The 17,252-nt window shown below is 45.7% G+C and overlaps 1 protein-coding gene across 3 annotated transcripts in view; it reads right to left on the reverse strand.

The window, feature by feature from the left end:
• Nucleotides 1-17,252, reverse strand: part of LOC123994629 (metabotropic glutamate receptor 8-like) — a 1,038,970-nt gene that overhangs the window by 883,640 nt on the left and 138,078 nt on the right. For all 3 annotated transcript variants that reach the window (XM_046297463.1, XM_046297464.1, XM_046297465.1), the window contains exon 3: nucleotides 15,889-16,105. In XM_046297463.1, coding sequence (XP_046153419.1) covers nucleotides 15,889-16,105 — 217 coding nt within the window. The remainder of the gene's footprint in view (nucleotides 1-15,888; nucleotides 16,106-17,252) is intronic.

A 17,252-nucleotide genomic window follows, 5' to 3' on the forward strand; every position in this document is an offset into this window, starting at 1 on the left:
ATATATTAGCAGCATGGGGAGGCCTATCTGTTAGAAGCACTGGGATAAGCCCTATCTGTTAGCATCAAAAGTGGGAGGCCAGTTTGTTCAGTTAGTGGGAGCAGAGCAGCAGTGGGAGGCCTATCTGTTAGCAGCACAGGGGGGCCTATCTGTTAGCAGCACTGGGAGGCCTATCTGTTAGTAAGAAAGGGAGGAATATCTGTATCTGCTGTAGTTAACAGACATCTGACAGGCTACTTCTACATTCTCCAGCGTGTCGATGTTGAACAGCAGGTGTCTTAGCTCTCACTAAATGCACAGAGAGAGGAAAGGGGTGTTAGAAGCACTGGAAGCCCGGGGTATAGAGAGAGAGAAAAAAATTAAAGGAGAGGGGTATAGAGAGAGAAAAGGAGAGGGGTATAGAGAGAGAGGGGAAAGGATAGGGGTATAGAGAGAGAGGGGATAGGGGTATAGAAAGAGAGAGGAAAGGATAGGGGTATAGAAAGAGAGAGGAAATGAGAGGGGTATAGAGAGAGAGGAAAGGGGTTTAGAGAGAACTGAGAGAGAGGAAATGAGAAGGGTATAGAAGCACTGAGAGAGAGGGGATAGGGGTATAGAAAGAGAGAGAAAAGGGGAGGGGTATAGAAAGAGGAAAGGAGAGGGGTATAGAGAAAGAGAGGAAAGGGGTATAGAGAGAACGAGGAAAGGAGAGGGGTATAGAGAGAGAGAGGAAAGGAGAGGGGTATAGAGAGGGAGAGAGAAAAGGGGTATAGAGAGAGAGAGCGTCCTACTGATCTTCGACTTCGGCGATGTCATTTTTAAAATAGCCTCCAACACTCTACTCAACAAATTGGATAGTCCACAGTGCCATCTGTTAGAAAGCACTGGAACGCCCGTATCTGGCTTCATCTACAAGTCTCTGTTTGGTAGCATCTCAGCTGGTCACCATAGGCACCCACCCATAGGCCCAGCAGGTATCTCTTAGCATCACCTTTGGCCGCCTCTCCTTCCAGTTCTCTGCTGCCAATGACTGGAACGAACTGGCAAAATCTCTGAAGCTGGAGACTCTGACCTCCCTCACTAGCTTTAAGCACCAGCTGTCAGAGCAGCTCACAGATCACTGCACCTGTACATAGCACATCTGTAAATAGCCCATCCAATCTACCTCATCCCCATACTGTATTTATTTATCCTGCTCCTTTGCACCCCAGTATCTCAACTTGCACATTCATCTTCTGCACATCCTACCATTCCAGTGTTTAATTGCTATATTGTAATTACTTTGCCACCATGGCCTTTTATTGCCTTATCTCTATCCTGCACATGCTGTATATAGATCTTTCTACTGTATTATTGACTGTATGTTTGTTTATTCCATGTGTAACTCTGTGTTGTTGTATGAGTCGAACTGCTTTGCTTTATCTTGGCCAGGTCACAGTTGCAAATGAGAACTTGTTCTCAACTAGCTTATCTGGTTAAATAAAGGTGAATTAAAAAGAGAGAGAGATGGATGGGGTGAGAGAAAGAGATGGAGAGGGAGGGAGAGAGAGAGAGAAGAAATGGGAGCGAGGGAGAGTGGGAGATGGAGGAATAGGGAGGAGGGTAGACAGAGTGGGAGGAAGGTAGACAGAGATACGCAGCGTTAAATGACTCTCCCTTGTCCCGGGGTAGGAGTCAGAGACACTATACATTTGCCATGCCGACAGAAATGCAATTCGGGCCTATTCAGACCCGGCTAATCAGGCCCCGCTGCAACACCATCCATTAGTGTGAGTGTGTGCGTGCACATGTACGTGTCTGAGGAGAACACTTCCTTGTCTAGCACGGATATCTGGGATCGACTCGCCAACCTTCCAGGTGGAGGTTCAAACACATTCGCGTCTGTGAGCAACTGGTCTGGTCTGAGTTAGACAAGCAAGGAACAATCACTGGCCAGACAGATTGTGTCTGTGCATGTCTAGTGAAACACTATATTGATGCCTAGTATACGAGAATATGAAAGGTTCTAGAAATGGTCCTGGATACTGTTAGGACAGGTTGTACTCATGTGACCATATATGCTGTGTCCATCCAAGAAAGACGAGTAGATGTCTAAAGTAGAGTTCTGATCCTCATATCCAACAAGTGCTTCAGATGGTATGGTATGTTGATAACATTTCAGATTCAGTTTTTCCTAATGATTTGTTGTTGTCTATGTGAAGCCCGCTTCAATCAATTTACCCAATTAGAGCCTAACGAAAACACGAACACTGCTTAAATGAACGTTGACCTTTTTGGCATGGGGTTATTCACCACACACGTGTCTTCAAGTCTGTTCTGAACATAAACATGTCGAGGTTGAGCCACTATATTTGAATCAATCGGTTTGTTTACTGAATATCTAATTATAGTGATCCCAAGCCGTCCACCCACGTTTCACTACACGCCAAAACTAAAAACCTAACAGACTACAAATGTAGTCATTTATGCTAGATAGATTCAGAGCATGATTGCGTCAGGATAGTACAGCTAAGAACCAATAGTGTACAAAGATACATCTGCTATTAGATTCTAAGCTGCAAAGACAGAGATCTCTGAAACGTGGTGAATGGGGTGGCATTCGGTAAGCACACCGACATATTGACATCTGCAGCAGTCATTCAGCTTTAAAAAAGAAAAGAAAAACAATAGCACCACCTTTGGTTTTTTCAATGTATTTTAACCGTGATATTTGACCGCTTCTCTGAAGATGGTTCTACAGCCGGAGAGTAAAACTGAAGTCACTGAAGCAGAACTATATGCAGCCGGTAAAGTGCTTTTGGGTCGTGCAGGCAGATTCACACACTCTTCTCTAGCGCTCTCCTGCACGCACGCACACACACACAAACACACACACACACGCACAATAACGCAGTTCTGCAGTGATGCTGTGTAAATTGCCTGTGGGGTATATAGAGGTGAACTGTCTCTGTTATTTCGTCCCGTCGCTTGAGGAGTTTGGGACTCCAGGCGGGGATGGTGACCAGGTGAGGTGAAAAAAAGGGACACGTTTCACACTGTTTGGTTTACATACACACAGAGAAACACACAGACACAATACAAGAGTATCGATGGGTGCAGAGACTGTGCTGTCTGTCTGTGGTCGACCCTCTCGGTGTCTGTCTCTAGACAGAAAGGAATGACGCCACACTAAACAATAATGGTTAAGATAAGGGTTATTTGGCTTTTGTAACCATAGCGGAACCTTTGTTGAAGGTTCAATAAAGAACCATGCTCATGAGGTTCTAAATGGAACTTGCATTTAAAGAACCCTGTCCAATTGTTCTAATAGACATTAAAAAAAAAGGTTGTAGTAGCACCAATAAAGGGTTCTGCGATGGTTACAACCCTTTTGGGGGCTATATAGAACCCTTTCACCTGGTTATTTGTAGAACCTTTATAGAGAATGGTTCTAAAAAGAGCCTTCCTCATTCTGAAAGGTTCTTCGTAAATCCTTTTGAAGAACATATTCTGGTAAACCTTTTTCTATTTAAGAGGTAAATCTATTGGGAACCCTCTGGAACAGCTGGCAGTCCCTGAGAAGATAATTGAGAACCACTGACATAATTAAACAACCATTCTTAATTGAGTCAAAACCACATGTGCAGCCTCAACACACTTACTGGCCATAGTCATGTACACACTTAAACAGCTTAGCAAAACACATTAGATGAACTGGAATGACTCAGACTCACGGTTGCACAAAAAAGAGCTGTGCGTAACCGACGCCCCAAAATATTCTAATGAGCCGCCTCCCCTACATTTGAATTATCACTAAAAGAGCGAAGAACCCTTCTCTGAACTGGAAAGAACCATTGAAGAGTTATTTGAGTGATTATTGTTCCACATAAAAGCATCACCCTTCCCCCCCAAAAAAACATTGAGGAACACTTTTTTTAGTGTGTAGACAGTCAGGAAAGCAGTGACCCAGTATCAGCACATATTTAGACATACCGAATCACCACATACCTCCAACCACTGTAACAGTGCGGTAAAACTGCCTTCGTGGAGCTCATATTGTTGACTTTAGTAATACTCAAGGAGAAAAGGGGTCATTTGATAAGATAACTACCGTCTAGTGAACAGTACAATGAACTCCACAACAACAAAGTCAGACCAGAGATGCCTGGCGACAACAGAAATGAAGGCTTTCACCTTGAAATAAACAGAACTCTGCTGTGTTAATTGGTTACAAATGCTTCTTTGATGTTGTTCCCATCTCTCTCCCTCTCTCTCTCTCTCAGACGGTGATGAATTGCATCATCTCCCCTTGATCCTCAGAAGCCCATAATTAAGGACAAGGATCTGGGAGACTAAGGCGGGGGGACATGTGACTGGCAGTGAAGGATCGGCCTACCACTACGTTGTCAGTGTCATCCTTCTCTTTCTTCTCCACCTTTTCCTCCATATATAAGCTCTCTACCCCCTCCATCATCAATCCACACTGAGTCTTATACGGCACATCACAGAATGCTGTGGTGTGGCATGATGAATACACTGATGAAGGCAGAGACGTACTGAATCTTGTCACCTGAGAAGCAGAGCTTTAGGCTGACTCAAACAATATTATGGTCTGTAAAATGAGTCAGACCTCCACTGTAGTTGAGGGCCAGCGAGGATTTCAGACAGCAATGGAAATACAAGTCTGGAGACTAAAACATTCAATCCTACAAAGCTAATTAAATAGCTCGTTGCGATAACCCTTTAATGAATGATTCCCAAAGAGATGTTTTGTCTTGTCTTCGTCCGTCCGTCTGTGGTGCTTTGATTTCCCCTCCCGTGCCAGTTGAGCTGCTATAGAACTGCTATAGAACTGTCATTGTGTACTGGTACTGGTATCTGTTCAGGGCTGGCCACTAAAGCTCGCAGTCCGTTACATTGTGGAGATGTAGTCTCCCTAATCCCTCGAGGCTCACACACACACACAAACTCACACGCACACACACACACACACACACACACACACACACACACACATGGGTAGGTACCACACACACACACACACACACACACACACACACACACACACACACACAACACACACACACACACACACACCTGTGGAACACAGACACACACACACACAGGCACAACACACACACACACACACACAGGCTCAGAGACCTGTGGAACACAGACACGATGGGTAGGTACCACGGCAGACACACAGGCTCAGAGACCTGTGGAACACAGACACGATGGGTAGGTACCACGGCAGACACACAGGCTCAGAGACCTGTGGAATACAGACACGATGGGTAGGTACCACGGCAGACACACAGGCTCAGAGACCTGTGGAACACAGACACGGTGGGTAGGTACCAAGGCAGACACACAGGCTCAGAGACCTGTGGAACACAGACACGATGGGTAGGTACCACAGCAGACACACAGGCTCAGAGACCTGTGGAACACAGACACGATGGGTAGGTACCACGGCAGACACACAGGCTCAGAGAGCTGTGGAACACAGACACGATGGGTAGGTACCACGGCAGACACACTGGCTCAGAGACCTGTGGAACACAGACACGATGGGTAGGTACCACGGCAGACACACAGGCTCAGAGACCTGTGGAACACAGACACGGTGGGTAGGTACCACGGCAGACACACAGGCTCAGAGACCTGTGGAACACAGACACGATGGGTAGGTACCACGGCAGACACACAGGCTCAGAGACCTGTGGAACACAGACACGATGGGTAGGTACCACGGCAGACACACAGGCTCATAGACCTGTGGAATACAGACACGATGGGTAGGTACCACGGCAGACACACAGGCTCAGAGACCTGTGGAACACAGACACGATGGGTAGGTACCACGGCAGACACACAGGCTCAGAGACCTGTGGAACACAGACACGATGGGTAGGTACCACGGCAGACACACAGGCTCAGAGACCTGTGGAACACAGACACGATGGGTAGGTACCACGGCAGACACACAGGCTCAGAGACCTGTGGAACACAGACACGATGGGTAGGTACCACGGCAGACACACAGGCTCATAGACCTGTGGAACACAGACACGGTGGGTAGGTACCACGGCAGACACACAGGCTCAGAGACCTGTGGAACACAGACACGATGGGTAGGTACCACGGCAGACACACAGGCTCAGAGACCTGTGGAACACAGACACGATGGGTAGGTACCACGGCAGACACACAGGCTCAGAGACCTGTGGAACACAGACACGATGGGTAGGTACCACGGCAGACACACAGGCTCCCTGGCTTATCCTCTCTTCTTCACCCCAGCAGCAAAAACAGCAGGCCAGAGAGTCCCTCTCCTGGTTATAATGGTTGGTTAAGGTTCAAAGCTCTACGGGTTTGTCCAGGCTGGCAGAAGGTGGTGCTGCGTTGTGTTAGGCTGTTGCCCTAGTGGCAGGTACTGAGCTGGGTTGGTATTGCCTGGGGGACAGAGGCTGAGATAAACTGTCATTGCACCAGGAGAAGGTAATGGATTCCGAGCCGTGTTCATTATTGCTGGCCCAGTCAGGTACTGCCTCTCTCTGCCAGATCTGACCAGGGGTCCGGAAACAGAAGATGAAGCCTTTCTTCATGACCATTAGAGAGAAAGGTGGCTGGAGTGTGTTGTCACTGTGCCTTTTCATCCACCATGGTGACTCATGGTCAGGCCCCTCCGCTCCCTAGCAGCCCGCCTGAGGCCTGTCATGACAGGCCATAGTCAGAGCCACTGCCTGGATCTGTCTGAATGTCACTGGAGCTACTGCTCCACAGTCTGGGGGTTTGGAAGCCCAGGCCTTCTCCAGGCACATCCCTAAGTCTGTCTGTCTGTCTGTCTGTCTGTCTGTCTGTCTGTCTGTCTGTCTGTCTGTCTGTCTGTCTGTCTGTCTGTCTGTCTGTCTGTCTGTCTGTCTGTCTGTCTGTCTGTCTGTCTGTCTGTCTGTCTGTCTGTCTGTCTGTCTGTCTGTCTGTCTGTCTGTCTGTCTGTCTGTCTGTCTGTCTGTCTGTCTGTCTGTCTGTCTGTCTGTCTGTCTGTCTGTGTTATTAGCATGTTCTGATACTAACTATTGGAGAGTTGAAGAGGAAGAGAAGGGGAAATGGGGTGCAGGAGGGGTGAGGAGAGGTTGTCGCTCTAGGCTATTCCACGAGGGCATGTGATCTTCTGTGAAACTCCTCCTGCCGATGAATTGAAGCGAAGCCTTATGGCCCTTGATGGTCATGTCACTAGCCATATCTCTCCTCTCTCCTGACACCACAAATAGTACGGTTGTCGGCACCGTTGTGTACTGCACCGGCCTGATCTAACCCCTAGGCACCCACCACCACACAAGAGGAATAGGATTGTGTCTGTCCTAATGTCAACATCCAACCAATCATATCATAGGCCATGCAGTACCCCACCCCTGACATTACACATGTATGGATTCAGTGTCATGGACTGATCTTGCGTCGAGGTGACCTCTACTACGCATGAGGGAGAGGCTAAGAGACAACGGGTTTAAATCAAGTCTGCTCTAATGACAACATCCACCAACATCAGTGGGTCGTTCTAGACCGTCAGTCTATAGTCAGCACTGTGGTGTACTGGCCTCGTCTAGCCTTGAGGCATCCACTGCTACTCAAGAGGAAGAGGCAATGGGGAGGCGAATGTTTTAACGTCAACAAACACACACACACACACACACCCACACACAGAGAAACACACACACTAAACATGCACACGGGCAGGCGCGCACACACACACACACACACACACACACACACACACACACACACACACACACACACACACACACACACACACACACACACACACACACACACACACACAGAAACACACACACTAAACACGCACACGGGCAGGCGCGCACACACAGACAGACAGACAGACAGACAGACAGACAGACAGACAGACAGACAGACAGACAGACAGACAGACAGACAGACAGACAGACAGACAGACAGACAGACAGACAGACAGACAGACAGACAGACAGACAGACAGACAGACAGACAGACAGACAGACACCATCCACTGATGCTGGTCATTCTAACTGTCAGTCTACAGCTGTCCCAGCCTCCCCATCATGGTGAGCTGTTCAGGGAACGGTTCAGGCTCAGTGAACCTACGTTCATCCCTTGTTTGCTCATCATTTGCGGTTATTATCTTTTTTGAACGCATCTCGTTTAGGAGCCCTGGTTTGTTTGCTAAATGTGAATGGAATTCATTCCAGGTAATCAAAGGTTAATGAACAAATGAAACAAAGGTCAATTGGATAGTTGTTTATGAGAGGTTGTTACCAGAGGGGAGGCAGGGGAGCAGAGAGGAGAAAGAGAGAGTGGGAGAGAGGGTCGAGAGAGGGAGGAGACTGAAAGGGGGGAGAGATTTTGGACTAAAGAGCAGAAACCCAGACTTCCTGAAAGAAATTGATGATGTTGATATTGTAGTACTACAGGAAACATGGTGCAGAGGTGATGTTTCCACTGGCTGTAGGTTAGGTTATAGGTTATAGTAGGTTATAGAGAGATAATCATACCATCCACTAAATTAAAAGGTATCAAACAGGGAAGAGACTCAGGGGGAATGCTAATATGGTATAAATCTGAACTAATTAATTCAATCGAATTGATCAAAACAGGAGAATTCTTTATCTGGTTAAAAATCAACAAGGAGGCTGTCTTGACAGATAAAACCGTCTTCCTCTGTGCCACATATATTCCCCCCTCAGAGTCACCCTACTTCAATGACGAGAGTTTCTCCATTCTAGAGGGGGAAATTAGTCACTTTCAGGCCCAAGGCAACGTACTGGTCTGTGGAGACCTGAATGCTAGAACAGCAGAAGAACACCTACCAGGAAGCAACATCCTTTCCCTCCCTACATACCCCCCAGAAACAACTATGACAAAGTGAAAAACAAAAACGGAGTACAGCTCATGAAGCTCTGTGGAACACTGGGTCTGTACATAGTCAATGGTAGGCTGAGAGGGGACTCTTTTGGTAGGTACACCTACAGCTCATCCCTTGGCAGCAGCACTGTAGACGACTTCCTCAGCGACCTAAACCCAGAGTCTCTCAGAGCCTTCACAGTCAGCCCACTAACACCGCTCTCAGACCACAGTAAAATCACAGTGTATCTGAGAAGAGCGGAACCCAACCATGAAGCATCACGGCCCAATAAATGACATGGTACAAAACAGGCCTATAGATGGAGTGCAAACAGTACAGACATCTACCAAAAAGCAATTAGTAGCCAAAAATACAATCTCTCCTGGACAACTTTTTAGCCTTAACATTCTCCCACAGCAATGAAGGTGTAAATTTGGCTGTTTGGAACATAAACTTTATATTTGACAAATTAGCCTCCTTGGCTAATTTAAAGAAGCATAAGAGCAAACCAGAAATAACAGATAATGAAAAATGGTTTGATGATGATTGCAAAAATCTACGAAAGTCATGGAGAAATATATCTAATCAAAAACACAGAGAACCAGACAACAAAAATATAGGCCTTCAATATGGGGAAACACTGAAGCAATACAACCACACCCTAAGAAGAAAAAAGGAACAGCACATTAGAAATCAGCTGGATGGAATTGAGGAATCCATAGAATCAAACCACTTCTGGGAGAATTGGAATAAATTAAACAAACCTCATCATGAGGAATTGGCTATCCAAAATGGGGATATGTGGAGAAATCACCTTTGCAAACCTCTACAGCAATATAACAAAGATCCCAGAACAAAAAGATATACAAGAAAAATGACAAATCCTTGAATCAGCAGTCAAAGCCTATCAGAATCCTGTGGATATCCCAATTACAGAAGAAGAATTATTGGGGAAAACTATGCACTCTCCAACCCAAAAAGGCCTGTGGTGCTGATGGTATTTTAAACTAAATGATCAAATATACAGACCACAAATTCAAATTGGCTATACTCAAACTCTTCAACATTATCCTCACTGCAGGTATTTTCCCCGATATTTGGAAACAGGGATTGATCACACCAATCTATAAAAATGGAGACAAATTTGACCCAAATAATTACAGAGTAATTTGCGTTAACAGCAACTTGGGGTAAATTCTCTGCAGTATTATAAATAGCAGACTACATCATTTCCTTGACGAACACAACGTCCTGAGCAGAAGCCAGATTAGATTTCTAAACAGACCATAGACCACATTTACACCCTCCACACTTTAATTGATAAACAAGTAAACCAAAACAAAGGCTAAATCTACTTGTGTTTTGTAGATTTCAAGAAAGTATTTGATTCAATTTGGCACAAAGATCTTTTTTATAAACTGATAGAAAGTGGTATTGGAGGGAAAACACATGATTTTATTAAATCAATGTACACTAAAAACAAATGTGCGGTTAAAATTGACAACAAGCAAACAGACTTCTTCTCTCGGGGACGGGGAGTGAAACAGGGCTGCCCAATAAGTCCAACACCATTTAACATCTACATTAATGAATTGGCAAAAACATTAGATGAATCGACAGCACCTGGTATCACCCTACACAACACTGAAATCAAGTGTCTGCTGTACGCAGATGACCCAGTGATGCTGTCTCCCAGTAAAGAGGGGTTACAGCAGCACCCAGATCATCTTCACAGGTTCTGTCACACCTGGGCTCTGACTGTTAACCTAAACAAAACAACTATAATGATATTCCAAAAAAGGTCTGGAAATAAGGATGACAAATATAAATTCTATTTGGACACAGTTCTATTAGAACACACCAAAAACTACACATATCTAGGACTAAATATCAGCAACACGGGTAGCTTTTACATGGCTGTGAATGAGCTGAGAGACGAAGCAAGAAGAGCATTCTATGCCATTAAAAGGAACATCAAAATCGGAATTCCAATTAGAATCGGGCTCAAAATGTTTCAATCAGTTATAGAACCAATTGCTCGATATGGCAGCGAAGTATGGGGTCCAATCTCTAATAATGAATTTACCAAATGGGACAAACATCCAATCGAAATACTGCATGCAGAGTTTTGCAAGACTGTATTGCAAGTGCAAAGAAAAACTCCAAATAACGCATGGAGAGCAGAATTGGGCCAATACCCCCTCCTCATTCGATAGAAGAGCCATCACATTTTACAACCATCTGAAAACAAGTGACCCCAAAACATTCCATCACACAGCTCTACAATGTCAAGAGATGAAACAAGAGAAGAATCCCCTCGGCCAGCTAGTTCTGAGGCTCAGTTCACCAACCCAAACCAACCCCATAGAGCCTCAGGACTGCACTCAGAAAATCTGGCCCAACCAAATCATCACAAAACAAAAATACAAATATATCACCTATTGGAAACAACACCACAAAAAATCAAAGTAAACTTCAATGCTATTTGGCTCTAAACAGACAGTACATGGTGGCAGACTATCTGACCACTGTGACTGATAGAAAACTGAGGAAAACATCGACTAGGTACAGACTCATTGAGCTGTGCTCACTCTGCTCCAGAGGAGAGGTAGAGACAGAGCTGCATTTCCTATTACACTGTGACAAATACTCAGACCTAAGAGAATATTTATTTCCCAAAATTATAATTCAAATCAAAGAATTTGAAACTATAAAAGATCAAATAATCAAATATTTATTGGGTGTAAAGCCAAAATGTGCAGTTTTGGCAGCCAAATATGTGTCCTCCTGCCACAACCTGAGGGACAGCCAGTGAAAAGTGCAAAGTAATTATCGATAATATTTCCCATCTTGTTTTGTTTTGTCTTTCATACCATATCATGTGTCTTCTCAGTCATGTTGACACTGGTCTACTACCATTGCTTTAATGTATTGTTGTTCTCATTAATATTGTTGTAGTTGTTGTTAATGGTAATCCCATGTCCACTACTACTATTATTATTGCTGTTGGTCCCACCATTTATTTGCATATAAATACATATATGTTTTATATATAAATATATATATATATATTTCTTTCTTTTTTTTCGATATGTATACTTTGACAATGTATGTAATAATCAACTTGCCATGTCAATAAAGTCAATTGAATTGAATTGAGAGAGAGACAGATCCAGATGGAAGGTATTCTCTCTCTTTCGTCCAAACATCCAGATGACAGACTCTCCTCCTCCAGCTGTAGGATAAGAGGTGGATTACGACACAGAGATGGAGGATTCACACACACACACACACACACACACACACACACACACACACACACACACACACACACACACACACACACACACACACACACACACACACACACACACACACACACACACACACACACACACACACACACACACACACACACACACACACACACACACACACACTAACGCAGAGGAGACAGAGGGTGTTACTTGCACTAATCAGACGCTGAAACATGGTGCTCATTGTTGCATGCCTATTGACCCTCTCATCTGACTGTCATGTGGCGTTAGTTACTAGACTAATTGGCTGGCTATTATTTCTTCTGTCTCCCTGTCTCTCTCTTTGTGTGTGTGTGTGTGTGTGTGTGTGTGTGTGTGTGTGTGTGTGTGTGTGTGTGTGTGTGTGTGTGTGTGTGTGTGTGTGTGTGTGTGTGTGTGTGTGTGTGTGTGTGTGTGTGTGTGTGTGTGTGTGTGTGTGTGTGTGTGTGTGTGTGTGTGTGTGTGTGTGTGTGTGTGTGTGAATCCATCTCTGTGTCGTAATCCACCTCTTATCCTACAGCTGGAGGAGGAGAGTCTGTCATCTGGATGTCTGGACGAAAGAGAGAGAATACCTTCCATCTGGATCTGTCTCTCTCTCGCTCAACATCTCTCTCTCTCGCTCAACATCTCTCTGTCTCTTCTCGATGTCACATCTCTCTGTCTCTCCCTCTCTTTCACTCTATCCCTCTTCCTCTCCCTCTCTCTCAATCTCTCATTCTCCTCCCTCTCTCCTCCCTCTCTTTCACTCTATCCCTATTCCTCTCCGTCTCTCTCAATCTCTCATTCTCCTCCCTCTCTCCTCCCTCTCTCTCACTCTATCCCATCGCTCTGTCTCTCTCAATCTATCAGTCTCCTCCCTCTCTCTCACTCTATCCCATCGCTCTGTCTCTCTCAATCTATCAGTCTCCTCCCTCTCTCCTCCCTCTCTCTCACTCTATCCCATCGCTCTGTCTCTCTCAATCTATCAGTCTCCTCCCTCTCTCTCACTCTATCCCATCGCTCTGTCTCTCTCAATCTCTCAGTCTACTCCCTCTCTCCTCCCTCTCTCTCACTCTACCCCATCACTCTCTCTCTCAATCTATCAGTCTCCTCCCTCTCTCCTCCCTCTCTCTCACTCTATCCCATCGCTCTGTCTCTCTCAATCTATCAGTCTCCTCCCTCTCTCTATCTCCCTCTCACTCCTTTCTCTCTTCTTCTTCACACACGTCAATGGGAAAACGGTGTACTATACTGCTACAAACTATAGTCAATCTTTCATTCCGTCTCCGTCTCGCTCCCTCCTGTTTTCACCCCCCCCCCACACACACACAAGATGAGAGAATCAGCTAGTTAAAATGGACACACCATCCCCTCTCTCTACAGACACCCTCCATCATCATGCTATTAATGGTTAGGTGCGTCTTCCACGTTATGGTGAAAACATCCTTATTATGCCTCGAGGGAGAGGAGACGTGCTTCACAGACACAAACACACATAACGTCTCGGGAATCATAACTCCTCGATTTAACAGCAATTACCACAGCTGCTCAGGAGCAGCATGCGGGGAGGAGGGTAAGAGGAGGAGGCGGCAGTCATCACAGTAATAACAATACTATTAAATAATAACTCAATCACTTAATAATCACAATTATTCAATCACAGGGGATGAGGACAGAGAGTGCGTGAGGGGAGATATATATATATATATATATATATATATATATATATATATATATATATATATATATATGTATATATATATATATATATATATATATATATATATATATATATACTGTATATATTTTTATATATATATATATATATAGAGAGAGAGAGAGAGGGAACGAGAGAGAAAGAGAGAGAGAGAGAGGGAGACAGAGACGGAAAGAGAGAAAGGGAAAGAGAAAGAAAGAGAGAGAGAGGGAGACAGAGACGGAAAGAGAGAAAGGAAAGAGAAAGAAAGAGAGAGATAGGGAGAGAGAGAGAAAGGGGGAAAGAGAGAGGGGGAAGAGAGAGAAAGAGAGAGATAGGGAGAGAGAGAAAGAAAGGGGGAAAGAGAGAGGGGGCGAGAGAGGGGGGGGAAGAGAGAGGGGGGAAAGAGAGAGAAAGAGAGAGAGAGGAAAGAGGATAGTTGGTCTATTATGACACCTGTCATTACTTTGTGATTACATCCATGTCGCCTGCTGTGGCCTCATTCTGTTGTTCCTCTCTACCCCCTCGCCTCATCTGTCTTTCTTCTCCTCCTCCCAGCTTCTCTTCATTAAAACCAATTCAGAGGGACAGTCAGTCGACTTCTCTCTCCTCTCAGACTCGTCACACACATACTTGTAGGCACCTACACACACACACACACACACACACACACACACACACACACACACACACACACACACACACACACACACACACACACACACACACACACACACACACACACACACACACACACACACACACACACACACACACACACACACACACACACACACACACACACACACACACACACGGTTCATCTTCCGGCCACCCTCATGTCCAGAGACCGCCACAGACCGGGCAGTGGGAGTATCATGGTGTTAGTAATACTCCACAACTGGAAGACAGGACACAGTATAGTGGAATAAAAGCTGTCCATTCGAGAACAGGAAGCAGGGAATGGACATTTACTTCATTCTAACCACTTAGGAGTGCAATTGCCTTCTACCCAGAGCCACTGAATGAAATATGTTAGTTTGAGTGTGTGGATCTGCAGGGCATTCTCTTTTAGATGTTAAATGTTGTGCTCAGCATCGTATCAAATAGACAGACAGACAGACGGCTCCACTGTTGTTTTTTCCCCCTTCTATTCCCTCCCCCCTCCTCCCCCCTCCTCCCTCCTCCTCCCACCCCTGTCCCCTCCAGCCATGTCGACATCTGCACAGCCCTAGCAAGGCTAAACATCTAAACAGCTGACTGTTTTCACTGTCACACCACATAGCCCTCAGCACAGCACAGTACAGAAACCCACAGTAAAGGCACACAGTCGAAACTAGCAGCACTGCTGACAGCAATAAGCACCGCAGGGGCTCCAACTCAAATGGTCACTGGTGTCTATCTGTGAGTTTGGGAGGGAATTCACATGTCTGATTTGACTGTTTGAATATGGTGTCTGAATCGATGCCATATTCCCCAAAACAAACATTGTGCATTTCAGTATATTGGGAATGAGGTGTCATTTGATGTTTCCTTTCCCACACTAAGAAAAATAGACATTGGTGATCGCTGACAAACCCGAGCAATCTCAACAAACACACAGAGACAAGTTATATATATATGCCATTTAGCAGACGCTTTTATCCAAAGCGACTTACAGTCATGTGTGCATACATTCTACGTATGGGTGGTCCCGGGGATTGAACCCACTACCCTGGCGTTATAAGCGCCATGTTCTACCAACTGAGCTACAGAAGGACCCGTTAAAACCAACGGAGAGTGTATCTGATGAAATACGTTTTTTAATTTTTTTTATGCTGACTGACTGTCAATCCGTAGCTGACAGACACTATCTGATAGTTAATATCGCTGACGTTTTTAAATATGGATATTTGAGACTGACATCTACTAGGGCAGCGACTGTTGTTCAGAGGTCCGCAGAGACCCAGCACAGAAGAGAGATGTCCAAACGCTCAAGAGCTGTGGACGGTGTTCATGAAGATTCAGCACCTCCATTCGGTACTGTGTGTGTGAGCATGTTTCGCTATTCCACAAACCTGTTTCCCGGGAGATCTGCACGAAGGCCTCGACACCGCTCTCGCCGTAGTTCCCCTCGGAGGCGAGCGTGGACACGTAGTTCCATCCCATCGCCGTGACGATGTCCATCATTGCCTGGGCCTGGTAGGAGTCCGGAGGTACGACGCGGGAGAAGAAGTCATACCTCGTGTTGTCACTGAGCTCTGGGGCCGTGGACGCATAGCTGATCTGAGGGATCTGAGGAGAGAGAACAGAAAGAAGGAGAAGGTGTTTAACAGGTTAGAATGTGCATCTAGAGCCAAGGACACGTACAGCTAATCTGAAGGGATTCTGGAGAGAGAGAGAGAGAGAGAGAGAGAGAGAGAGAGAGAGAGAGAGAGAGAGAGAGAGAGAGAGAGAGAGAGAGAGAGAGAGAGAGAGAGAGAGAGAGAGAGAGAGAGAGAGAGAGATGCGTTGAGAGATGAGAGTAGAAAGGGTGTCACTCTCCAGAGGATAGGGGGACAGAATGAGAAGGTAATTACTGATAGCATGGCACTGAAGAAATTGAGATAGATTACACTAGCCAGAGGTCATACTCCATCCAAGTGGTTTATCAGAGATCAGACAGCCCAGCTGAAAGAGCCTCAGAAAAGGAGAGAGCCCAGCCAAGGTGCCTGAGACAGACAGGCAGAGAAACAATGCAGGAGAGACAGGTAGAAGTGTTAAGGTAGGCAGGGAGAGGCTGGATAGGGAGGCGGGCAGAGAGAGGCAAGGAAGAGAAGTAGAGAGGCTTGTATTGAGAAGAAGAGAGAGGCTTGGAAGAGAGGTAGAGAGGGGCTTGGATAGAGGTAGAGAGAGGCTTGGATAGAGAGGTAGAGAGGCTTGGATTGGAAGGTAGAAAGAGAGAGGATTGGATAGAGAAGTAGAGAGGATTGGATAGAGAAGTAGAGAGAGGCTTGGATAGAGAGGTCGAGAGAGAGAGGGGCATGGATAGAGAGGGAAAGAGAGAGAGCGAGTCTTGGATAGGTTGGGAAAGAGAGAGAGAGAGAGGCTTGGATAGGGTAGGTAAGAGAGAGAGAGAGGCTTGGATAGAGAGGGAAAGAGAGAGAGAGAGAGGCTTGGATAGGGTGGTAAAGAGAGAGAGAGGGGCATGGATAGAGAGGGAAAGAGAGAGAGAGAGGCTTGGATAGGGAGGTAAAGAGAGAGAGAGAGGCTTGGATAGAGAGGGAAAGAGAGAGAGAGAGGCTTGGATAGGATGGTAAAGAGAGAGAGAGGCTTGGATAGAGAGAGAGAGGCTTGGATAGGGTGGTAAAGAGAGAGAGAGAGGCTTGGATAGGGTGGGAAAGAGAGAGAGAGAGGCTTGGATAGGGTGGAAAAGAGAGAGAGAGAGAGAGAGAGAGAGACT

This window comes from Oncorhynchus gorbuscha, linkage group LG14 (genome assembly GCF_021184085.1).
Source record: "Oncorhynchus gorbuscha isolate QuinsamMale2020 ecotype Even-year linkage group LG14, OgorEven_v1.0, whole genome shotgun sequence".
Taxonomy (NCBI): Eukaryota; Metazoa; Chordata; class Actinopteri; order Salmoniformes; family Salmonidae; genus Oncorhynchus; species Oncorhynchus gorbuscha.